The sequence below is a fragment of the Piliocolobus tephrosceles genome, chromosome 6 (assembly GCF_002776525.5).
Source record: "Piliocolobus tephrosceles isolate RC106 chromosome 6, ASM277652v3, whole genome shotgun sequence".
Lineage (NCBI taxonomy): Eukaryota > Metazoa > Chordata > Mammalia > Primates > Cercopithecidae > Piliocolobus > Piliocolobus tephrosceles.
Window position 1 is genome coordinate 37,370,424 of NC_045439.1, and position 12,305 is coordinate 37,382,728.

The following is a 12,305-nucleotide window of genomic DNA, read 5'->3' on the forward strand; positions in this document are numbered from 1 at the left end:
TATAAAACTCGTAGAAGAAATATAGAAGTAAATATTTGTAACCTTGGATTAGGCAGTGGTTTCTTCTTAAAAAAATTGACCATGGATTAGGCATATGACACCACAAGCACAAGTGATAAAATAAAACAACAGATAACTGGAGCTTATCAAAATTAAAAACTTTTGTGCTTCAATGAATACAATTAACAAAGTGAAAAGACAACCCAAAGAATGGGAAAAAAGTATTTGCAAATCAATTATCTGATAAAGGACTTACATCTAGAATATGTTAAAAACTCTTACAACTCAGCAATAAAAAGACAATTCAATTTTTAACGTGGGCAAAACGTCTAAAGAGACATTTCTCCAAAGAAGATACACAAATGGCAATAAGGCTGGGCTTGGTGGCTCACACCTGTAATCCAGCACTCTGGGAAGCCAAGGCAAGTGGATCACTTGAGCTTAAGAGTTCAAAACCAGCCTGGGCAACATAGTGAAACCCCATCTCTACTAAAAATATAAAAAATAGCCGAGTGTGGTGGAACACACCTATAATTCCAACTACTTGGGAGGCTGAGGCACAAGAATCACTTGAACCCAGGAGATGGAGGTTGCAGCGAGCCAAGATCGCACCACTGCACTCCAGCCTGGGCGACAGAGCGAGACTCCGACTCACACAAACAAACAAAAACAAATGGCCAATAAGCATAAGAAAAGATGCTCAACATCAATAGACATCAGGGAACTGCAAATCAAAATAATAATAAGAAACTACTTCACCTACTAGTATGGTTAAAATTTTAAAAGTTGGACAATAACAATAATTGGCAACAATGTAAAAACACTGGAACCCTCGGCCAGGCATGGTAGCTCACGCCTATACTCCCCACACTTTGAGAGGCTGAAGCAAGGGGATCACAAGGTCAGGAGTTCAAGACCAGCCTGACCAACATGGTGAAACCCCGTCTCTACTAAAAATACAAAAATTAGCCGGACGTGGTGGCGTGCGCCTGTAATCCCAGCCACTCAGGAGGCTGAGGCAGGAGGATCGCTTGAACCCAGGAGGCGGAGGTTGCAGTGAGCTGAGATTGCACCACTGCACTCTAGCCTGGGCAACAGGGTAAGACTCTGTCTCAAAAAAAAAAAAAAAAAAAATTAGAACCCTCATACAACCTGTGGAATGTAAAATGGTCAGCTGATACGCAAAATAGTTTGGCACTTCCTCACAAAGTTAAACATAAAGTTACCATATAACCCCAAAATTGTCCTACTACATAAAATACCCAAGAGAAATAAAAACATGCCCACAAAAAAGTTGTACACACATGTTAATAGTTGTATTATTATTCATAATAGCCAAAAATTGGAAGCAGCCTAAAAGCCCATCAACTAATGAACAGATAAACAAAATGTGGTATATCCATATAGTGGAATATTATTTGGTGTAAAAAAATAATGGAATACCTTGAAAATATTATGCAGGCTGGGCACGGTGGCTCAAGCCTGTAATTCCAGCACTTTGGGAGGCTGAGATGGGTGGATCATGAGGTCAGGAGATCGAGACCATCCTGGCTAACATGGTGAAACCCCGTCTCTACTAAAAAATACAAAAAAAAAAAAAAAAACTAGCCGGGCGAGGTGGCGGGCACCTGTAGTCCCAGCTACTCAGGAGGCTGAGGCAGGAGAATGGTGTAAACCCAGGAGGCGGAGCTTGCAGTGAGCTGAGATCCGGCCACTGCACTCCAGCCCAGGCGAAAGAGCGAGACTCCGTCTCAAAAAAAAAAAAAAAAAGAAAATATTATGCTAAGTGAAATAAGCCAGATACAAAGACCACATACATTGTATGATTTCACTCCTATGAAATATGCAGAATATGCCAGGCGTGGTGGCCCATGCCTGTAATCCCAGCACTTTGGGAGGCTGAGGCAAGTAGATCACTTGAGGTCAGAAGTTTGAGACCACCCTAACCAATGTGGTGAAACCCCATTTCTACCAAAAATATAAAAAAATTAGCTGGGTGTCAGTGCATGCCTGTAATCCCAGCTACTGGGGAGGCTGAGGCAGGAGAATTGCTTGAACCTGGGAGGCGGAGTTTGCACTGAGCTGAGAGCATGCCACTGCACTCCAGCCTGGGCTACAGAGCCAGACTCTGTCTCAAAAAAAAAAAAAGAAAAGCAAAGCAGAATAGGCAGATCCATCGAGATAGCAATTAGATTAGAGGTTGTCAGCAGCTGAGGGCAGGGAGGAATGGTGAGCGACTGCTGACGTATATGGGGTTTCTTTTTTGGAGCGGTGAAATGTTCTGGAATTAGATGGTGATGGTTATACCACTTTGTGCATATATTAACAACCACTGAATTGTACACTTTAAAAGGGTGAATTTTATGATATGTCAATTGTATCTCAATAAAGTTATTAAAAAATGAAAAGATATATGTCCTATGGATCTTGTTGGAAGAATATGAATTTAAGTAAATCAGTTTATTTTCTCCCCAACGTTAAAAGTGACCGTTGTCTATTTGAGATGATCAATAAATAATTTACCTTTTAAAATTTAAATGTTGGCAGGCTGAGGTGACTCATGCCTGTAGTCACAGCATTTTGGGAGGACAAGGAGGATAGCTTGAAGCCAGGAGTTCAAGATCAGCCTGGGCGACAAAATGGTAAAACATTTTTTAAAAAATTAGCCAGGCATGGTGGCATAAACGTGTAGTCCCAACTACTCAGGAGGCTGAGGTGGGAGGATCACTTGAGTCCAGGAGTTCCATGCTGCTGTGAGCTATGATTGCACCACTGTACTCCAGGCTGGGCAACAGAGAGACCGTGTCTTTAAAAAGTTAAAAATAAATGTTACAGTTAAATTATATGTATATTTGAGGCATTGATCTCTGCATGAATTAACATCTCGTATTATGAATAGTTGTTTAAAGTTGAAAATATTTTGAATAAAAAATTTCTGAGCATATTAGTGTCCATATGTAGTACTTAATATGCTAAGATTTAATAAAAGTTTCAGAAGGGCTTAATATTTTCTCAGTTAAAAAAAACAAAATAAACAAAAAAACAGCCAGGCTAGGTGGCTCATGCCTATAATCCCCATACTTTGGTAAGTGAAGGCTGGAGGATCATTTGATTCCAGGAGTTTGAGAGTAGCGTGGGCAACATGGAGAAACCCCATCTACAAAAAATATAGAAATTAGCTGAGTATGGCCGTGTGAGCCTGTAGTTCCAGCTACTCAGGAGGCTGAGGTAGGAGAATCACTGGAGCCTGGGAGGTCAAGGCTGCACTGAGCAAAGATCACACCACTGCACTCCAGCCTGGGTGACAGAGGCAGACCCTGTTTCTAAATAAATATTAAAAACACAGTTTCTAATGTTTGAGCATTTCCTTAGCATTCAATCAGTTTTTAAATATTCCTTACTCTTTCTTCAGCTATATTGGAGTCAAACAAAATAGAAGTCAAAGAGTAAACACATTTCTGGGAATTCTACATTTGACCAGTATTCAACCCATGGTGAAGCAATTAAGAGTTCTTGGGTTAAGCAATTTCCATATCTTTGTTTTTCCAGAATGAATTTCCAAATCAGTGTTTCAAGGCTTCCTGAGAATGAACGTTAATACACATAAGTTTCTGGGTTTAGGTAAGAAAAATATGAGTTTTTCACTCTTCTCCCTCTTCCTTCACACATTCTCTGCAGTGGTTCAATTTACTCAGAAGTAATTTCATTTGCTATTTTAAAGCTAAGTACGCTGGCCTTTTCACAATAAATGCCTATATGAAAAAGACAAAGCTCATGTGGTGATCAAAGATGATTGTTTGTGGTACTGCAGTTTTGTTACAGGTGTGGTGGAAAAAAAACGTTTGTGGTATGTAGTTATGTACAATATTATTAGTTTGCAATAAATGACACAAGGGACTATGTTAAATTCTTAATAAAAACAAATTGATATCATGGAGTTTGATCTTTTGAAGTTGGTTATAAGTAGGTGGCCAGACTGAGCAAATAAAAAATTCAGGATGCCCAATTCAAGTTTCAAATAAACAATAATTAGTATATCTCAAATATTTCATGGGGTATAAACATTCATTGTTTATCTGAAATTCATACCAAATTGGGTATCCTTCATTTTATCCGACAACTCTAATTATAGGAACAGGAAGATATTTCATTCAGGCTTATAAAAAGCTGGCCAGACTAGCAGTAGGATATAAACAGACTAGGTGGTCCTACCTTTCTGTCATGGTTGGTCACCCAACAGTTAAGGAAGTTTCCAGCAAAGTCCTAGATTTGGGCTGGCATGTGACCAGACACTGGTCTATTTTTATGCTGAGGTAAATGGGACAATTTTTCCAGGAATTCAGTAAAAACTGTAGAGAAGGGGGTATGTGCTTAAGAGGGCAGAAGAGGGTACGTATTATATACTGCCACAGTAAAGGCCACTTCAGACAAACCTCCCCCACTCCAGGCAAATAGTGTAGGTATAAATGATGGCCTATTAACTGGAAGAAGTCAGAGAGGGTTTTGAATGTGTGGACCGAGGATGCCAAGCAAAGGAACAGTGAGCAGGGAAACTGGCCTTGGAACGAGTGGATCCCACTGGAATGAAACAAGTCAAACTCAACATATCCAAACCCGAAAGCACGACCTTTCCCTCCAAACTCCTCCCCACTCCCTAAGTTCATTCATGAATTCAGCAAGTATTAAAGTGGCCACTAGTGCCAGCAAGTGCTGGCTCCAGGCATACACCCTTGAGGAGACGTGGTCCCTGCTTCCGGAGAACTTATAGCAGAGTGGGGGAGACTCATATCGTCACAAAAATAAATGATTAATTACACATTTTGACATTATGACAAAAGGATGTTTGGTGCTATACATCTTTAATAAAGCTGGTATACTGCTACTAATTTTCAGGTGGTTATTATAATGAATAAACACAAAGGATTATTAGAAGACATCCTACATAGTTTCCTGTTTAGGGGAACAATATTCCGTTAAAATTCACATTTTAGGAATTTGATTTTTCTTTAAAAAATTTATTTATTTTTGCCCTTTTCCACAAATGCTGATGGAATTTGGTTTCTGTTTAGTAATATTTGCTAGAATATGTACTTTTATATGAAACACTTGCATATTTGTTATTAGTACGATTAATCTTATTGTCACTGAACAAAAAGTAGAAGTTAATTTTGCTTGACGGGTAAACCTCTTCCATGTTCAGCCGATCTTTTTTTTAAAATTATTATCATCTTCCCCAGATCAGAGATGTACAGCCCATCGTTCAATGATGATTCTACTCAACAGCTCCTGTGCCACCTCTGGTCCAGAGGATATAAGTCCTGCTAACTTGAAAGGGCAAAACTGACAAGTGCCTATTTCAGTAGCTTATTACCACTTAATGACAGAGGATAGCTTCCAGGAAAAGTACTATAATACATCGAAAGGGGACTTTTAACTGTATCTGGTAGAATTCCAAAGCACTTAACACCCACTAGGGTCAACGCGGTGACTCCCATCCTACTGAAGTGCAGCCACTTCTGGCCTGGAGCGCAGCTGCTGGTTAACAGCTGTCCAACCTCAGCGCTCCCGACTGGAGACCTTTAAGAGGAGCTCACCGCACCCAATTAAATAACATATATCGTTAGTTTCAAATCACGCTTCTTGTGTCTTGCAAATTTATCTGGAACGGAGAGAAGTACCGCGTGCTTCTCGGGACTTCAACAACTCGGTTTTGGCAATTTTCTTCCCACTTCTTTATCCCTTTCTCCCTTTCTCTTTTCCCCCATGTACCACTCTATTTAATCTGCCAGACGGAACAATTTAGCCTTTTTCAACTCAAGGACCGGAGGAAGACAGAGAACTGGACTTGGGGAGGAGCGGTGGTGGTAAACATTTACCGGGAGAGGGGAAGGGCCGGGTGCGCGAACAAAACCCCCAGGCAACCTTCCTCCAAGTGTGCGGCCCTAACTCCCGGTTCCCCCGCCTCGGGCAGGGCCGGACTGCCCAAGGCAGAGGCCAGCAGAGGAAGGAGGACCGGAGCCCCCATTCGCACCTTCCCCCACTCCAGCCGCATTTCCCCCGAGCTCGCACGGGCGCTGGCCTTCGGGCAGCAGCCGGCCCGTGGATCCCCGCGGGAGGAGGGCGAGCCGAAGCCCGGCGGCCACCCGGATTGTTACGCGCATTCAACTCCGCGGAGTGCGAGGCGCTGGGGTGCAGCGGTGTGTCTGCCCGGCGCCACCCGGATCCCCGCGTGGGAAGCGGCTCAACGGCGAAGGCAGCAGGCGCCCGTGGTCTCCCGGCCGGCCGCCCGCGTTCTTCCGGCCACCCCCCGCAAGGGGGAGGGGCGCCGACGCCGCGTTCTCGGGGCCCCGCGGCCGGCGGAAGGGCCGCGCATCGCGGAAGCTCGGCGGCAGCTGAAGATCAGCTGCTGGAGGAGGCGGAGAGGCAGAGGGAGGAGCCTCGGGGGGAAGGAGAGGGAGGGGACCGTCAGGAAGCCGCGAACGCCGCCGAGTGTCTGCACACCTCGCTCTGCCTGCCATGGCTGGTTAAAGAACCATCCGGATCGCAGCGCGGGGGGAGGGCCGGGTGGGGGGAGCGGCGGCCGCGCGTGAGGCCGAGGGAGGGGCGGCGGCGCGAGCGGCGGCGGCGGCGGTTCCAGCATGAAGAGGAGAACTGGCCTGGGGGGCAGCATGAGGTCAGTGGTGGGCTTCTTGTCCCAGCGGGGCTTGCATGGGGACCCCCTGCTCACTCAGGACTTTCAGAGGAGACGCCTGCGGGGCTGCAGAAACCTCTACAAGAAGGACCTCCTCGGCCACTTCGGCTGTGTCAATGCCATTGAATTCTCCAACAATGGAGGCCAGTGGCTGGTCTCAGGTAAATCAACCCCCTTCCCCTCCCCGCACCCTCCCAGCCTCCCCCTCTCGCTCTCCCCCGTCACCCTCCTCCTGCCCTCTGTCCCCACCCCCTCCCTTTCTCAACCCCCTTCTGCGGTAGGAAGGTTTGGTGTCAAATTAAAACCATTGCAGGGGGAGGGGAAGGAGAGGATGTCTTCTATAAAAAAGACCTAAAATGGTTGACAGCTCCTTAATTCGCTTTATCCCAAGTGCAAAGTGATCTCTCCTGATGCCTGCCCTGAAAGTGTGGGTCGGTGAGGGGGGCGAGGTTACCGCTCGACAAAAGTTTGACGGCAAACTCTTCCTCCGCGTACTTTAAAAGGTGCTGGGGGCATTTTGGGGATGTGGAGGGGGAGGAGGCCGAGGAGCGCCGGAGGCAAGGGGGAGCTGCAGCCCCTGTCGCCGGCGTCAAGGAAAAGGGGTCTTGGGGCTGGGAAGCGGGCGGTGACAGACCCGGACGCCGAGGGGCCGGGGGCTGCGACCCGGGGGCTGGCGGGGTCTGCAGAAGGGAGGTGACTGGCGGCGGTAGGGCCGCGGCGGGCCGCCCCCCTTGGCGCTCTTAGGGGCCCAGCACCATCGCCTTTCGTTCGGTTGTGGCCTCTTCTGCGTCTTGTTTTTAATACGGTTTGGAGAGTGGCGAGGGCTGTGGAGGCTAAAGGGCACCAGCCTGAACTTGAATGCGCAACTTATGAGGCAGGGGGTAGGGTGGGGGACCCCCGGGAGACTTGTTGGCGGGAGTCCGGCGCCCCACACCCTGTTTCCCGCGGCCGCTGTTGCAAGTGGTCTCTGCTTCTCCTCCCTGTCGCCCAGACCGGCCTGGTTGCCCCCGGGCTCTCCCTCTGGTTTGGGGAAAGTGGCGAAATCGAGGCCGGGGCTCCGGCCGGGAGGTGTAGGCCTCGCTCTCCCGGGGCTCCTAGCGACAGGCAGCTGAATCGATAGCCTATTGCTCCCGGGGAGGCCCGGGCCCCGCGGGCCGCGGCGACAGCTGCCCCCGGGGAGGTGCGCCTGCTGCCGGTGGGGGCGCTCGCCGCCGTTGTCCCCTCCTCCTTGGGGTCGCGGGCCCAGGGCAGGAGCGGGTGGGAACGGGCCTACGTGAGGGCTAGGGGGCGGCTCCCCGAAACCTGGCTCAGGGGAGGGGGGTGAAGACGACTGACTGGGCGTTCCTGCTTGGCTGCTGCCCTCTTCTGTCCCTTTTCCTATATTGGGAGGGATGAAGGGGGAGCCCAGCCCTGGACGTGGCGCTTAGCTTCACCCAGGTCGGTCCTCGAGTGGCTTTCTAATTTATGTCAGCAGCTCGCCAGAAACTTCTGGGATCATGGCAAAGCATCCGTCTTCGCGAGTAACCGTCGGAAGTGACACGGGGCGTACAGTCCAATTTGGGGGTAGCAAAGAGAAAGATCTTCTGTGATCATTTTATGATAAACCTTCTGGGGTCTGTCCAGAACTGACTTGACTTTTGTACCCCAGATAGTTTTCTCTTTGACTAGGTAGATTTTGGCCCTAGGTCATCCGCTGAAGAAATCTGATCTTTCAGACGAAAGCTTCCTTCCCCCACACCGCCATATAAAATTTTATCAAATAAATTTCAAGAGCATAAGTGAGGGAAGACCTCTTCTTTAAAGACTTGGCTCCCAGTATCCCCGCTACTGTTTTTTATGTAATCATAAAACTCCTGATGTATTCCAACAGAGAAGTTCCCAGACATAAGTAAACTTTACCTACTGAGTAAGGGAATTTGGGGGTACTCTTTTGGAGATAACTGAACTAATCATGTTAACGGAATTGTGAGTAGTCACACGTTGCCCAGCTTGACACGCCTTTATTTATGTATTTATTTGAGACAGGGCCTCACTTTGTTGCCCAGGCTGGAGTGCAGTAGGCTATCACTGCTTACTGCAGCCTTGACCTCCCAGGCTCAAGCTAACCTCCCACCTCAGCCTCCCAAGTTGCTGGGACTACAGGCAGGTGCCATCATGCCCGACTAATTTAAAAAAATTTTTTTTTTGTAAAGGTGCAGTCTCCCTATGTTGCCCAGGCTAGTCTTGAACTCTTGGCCTCAAGTAATCCTCCTTGTCTCACCCTATAAAGTGCTGAGATTACAAGCGTGAGCCACCATGCCTAGCTCAAACTTTTTTAAAAATAACAAATTTATTGAGATAATTTCCCTGCCATATAATTTATCTATTTGAAGTTACATTTTGAAAAGCACTAAAAAGTTCCCTCCATTCGCTACCAGTTATTACTCCTTTTATCCTTGGGCAGGACGCTCCCCTATATCTTAAATGAATTCTATTTTCTCTAGTCTTGGCCAGGTCATTTCCTTTATCTTAATTTTAGCTTGTAAAAGAGGAGAGTCCTTTCCACAAGGGAGGCTCTGGCAGACCTTTCGATTCTGGGTATTTATTTCCTTACTTTTCTAGGCTTGTGGTGCCCATCTCCATCAGTACTTCCTGAGTTCCAGCCTTCTTTGCCCCTTGCTCCTCCTCCTTCCCCCCATACTCCCTCTAGCTCAGTTCTTCCTGTTTCCTCTTTATCTACTCCTGTTCCTGTTCTTAATCCTATCAGCAGGCTATTCCACCGCTCCTCCAGCTTGGCTAAGATACACCTAGCTTTTCCTATTTGTTCCTTGAACATAGAGTTTTTGTTTAAAGCCTTTTTAGCTATTTACCTTCCATTATGAGTATACAGCTGTGTTAACAGAAAGTTCCTCCTGTTTGCTTCAGATAAGGAAGCCCCCTTTGGGAGTCCTAATATACCCTAACTTGTTAAAGCTAATTACATTTTGTTCTGGGAAGTCCTTCGATGATTTTCCCAAGTTTAAAACTAGTGTCATGTTTATATTTTTTTTCTTATCTATCTTTGTCTCTTATTAGCAGTCAACACCTGAGGGGGGGAGCACAGTATTCTGAGGCTAATGCTATGTATCCCCAATGTTGTAATGTGGTGGGATGCCAGACTCTGGGATGGTAATGAGATTACTTTTATGCATTTTGTTGTTCTTGTGTCTTGTCTGGATTGGAAAGCCCTTAGAGAGTTGTGATTAAAATGATAGATTGTTCATTGTTTTCATTTCATAATTGTTTGGGCAGGCTCACATTTCTGGTAACTGACACATACTACTTGATAGAATTAACTTAGACCCAGAGCAGAAATAATATTTGCATGATTCCTGTGGCTGGGTAAAGTACTATTAGTTAATAATACGTCACTTTTCTGTTCCAACAGCTATCCCCTTTTCCAGGGCACAGTGAGGCGAGCAGATATTGAGTAAACCAGAGAAAATCAGGAAGAAGAAAAGGTGCTGTGCTTGGTAGTGAAATTATGACAGCAACAAGTGGAGAAATGGTTATTTGACACATTAAGATATTTTAACCTAAAAAGTACTTGATTTTTCTTGTTGATGACCAGAAAAAGGCATCGCTGTGATACTATGTTAGGCAGTGTGGTATAGCAGACATGTGGCTAACATCATCGCTGTGTCATTTGTTTATTCTGTGACCTTAGTCAAGTTTCTAAGCCTCTCTGAATGTGTTTTCTGAGGTATACATTTGGAATATCGGCACCTACCTGAGGGGCTTGTGAGAACTGTGTTAGTCAAGGTATAGGTTGGGTGCTGAACAGAGTGCCAGGCCTGTCAGAGAAAATACTGAGTTTGTTTTGTTTCTCTTTTGTATTTGTAACACTTGGGCTCATTAATAACAGACATTTGTTCTTACAGTATTGGTAATAGACCAGTGCAGATTAGGCAGACAGGATAGTTTTGTGACTTTTTGATGTGGAATGAGGAGGCCCAATGTGGTGTGGAAAGTGCTTGGGATTTGATGTCATGTGATTTGAGTTGGAGGCTCCACCAGTCACAAAGTGTTTGAATTTAGGTAAGTCCCTTCACTACTCATCTGTAAAATGAGGATAACGATTGCCCTCAAACTGGTAGATGAATGGGGGTAGTGAATGGTCAATGAAATGTTATATGTGAAGGTGCTTCATGAACTTGGTTTTGAGTGAACATTACTTTTTTTTTTTTCTTTTTGAGATGGAGTCTTGCTCTGTCGCCCAGGCTGGAGTGCAGTGGCACGATCTTGGCTCACTGCAACCTCCGCCTCCTGGGTTCAAGCAATTCTCCTGCCTCAGCCTTCCGAGTAGCTGGGATTATAGGTGCGTGCCACCACACCCGGCTAATTTTTGTATTTTTAGTAGTGATGGGGTTTCACCATGTTGACCAGGCTGGTCTCAAACTCCTGACCTCGTGATTCACCCACCTCGGCCTCCCAAAGTGCTGGGATTACAGGTGTGAGCCACCCCACCCGGCCCGTGAACATTACTTTTTATAAAGACTAGCTTATACTTGATGATTGTAGTCTCTTCTTAGAATATTTATGTGTGTTAGTCCTTTGAGGGATGGGGAACAATATTGTATGTTGAAGTGACACAAGAGATCCTAACAACATCAATGAGGTTACAGTAGTACACATATTTAGGGTATATTTCGGGTTTACCTTTTGGGTCTTTGGTTGCATCTAGTCCTCTAAATTGCTCTTATTGCCTCCTCTTATGCTTTTCCTTTTTCCTAGAATGGGATCCTTTATATGTTTGTTTAAAGTTTTTTTTTTTTTTTTTGCGAAGAAAATGAAGATCTTTTAGAGCTCTGATTGGGTGACCAATCAGAATGTATCTCTATGTGCGTTCGACTTGGATTGTTACTCCGCCTTTTTATATGTTGTAAAGGGTTTGTGCAGATCATCTTAGCAGTAAACAAAAACAAAGATTTGGCTCTTTGGAATGAGAGTGGCTATAATATTATTGCCCCTGAATCGAGATTTAAGGAATTGGAACTTGTAGAACTAGCAGAATAACCCGTAAGTATGAAGTTTTGAGTTATAGTGAGAGATTATTATCTTTTTTGTGTGCTTATGACTAAATATAGGAAAAGTGCCTTCAGAAGTTTTTCGAATAGCATGAGCAATTATGATGTTTCAAAGTATTAATTATGTAGGAGTTGTGAATGAGGAGAGGCACTTAGTTGCTTGGTCATAATACTTATAAATGGGGATAACTATTTAGCCTATTTCTAGTTCAAATGGGTCTCTGACCATATTGATCATTTTAAGGATCCATAATATATAGAGAGAGATTTTGGAGTATGAACCCTGAAGTCAGACTGCCTGGGGTGAATACCAACCCAACTACTTGGTCACTTATCCTCTCTTGTCTGTTTCCTCACCCATGTAATAAGGATAATAATACCCTACAGGGTTGTAGTAAGGATTGAATGAACTAACATTTGTAAAGTTCTTAGCACAAGGGCCTAACCCATGCTGTTGCTGCTGCTGCTGCAACAACTGTTGTTTCCCTTGAATGTCAGGAAAGGCTTTTAGGAGATTGATACAGCCAAACACCTTACCTGCAGATAATGTGCTTTTAGACTAATTTATT

General features: G+C 45.3%; 1 protein-coding gene across 6 annotated transcripts in view; it reads left to right on the forward strand.

The window, feature by feature from the left end:
- The first annotated feature begins 6,201 nt into the window (after window positions 1-6,201).
- Window positions 6,202-12,305, forward strand: part of DCAF5 (DDB1 and CUL4 associated factor 5) — a 105,065-nt gene continuing 98,961 nt past the window's right edge. For 3 of the 6 annotated variants that reach the window (XM_023182634.2, XM_023182643.2, XM_023182682.3), the window contains exon 1: window positions 6,202-6,852. In XM_023182634.2, the coding sequence (XP_023038402.1) occupies window positions 6,639-6,852 (214 nt within the window). In that variant the 5' untranslated portion in view covers window positions 6,202-6,638. Of the gene's footprint in view, window positions 6,853-6,986; window positions 7,195-12,305 lie in introns of those variants that run through there. The other 3 variants (XM_023182661.1, XM_023182672.1, XM_023182652.2) reach the window with 2 other exon arrangements.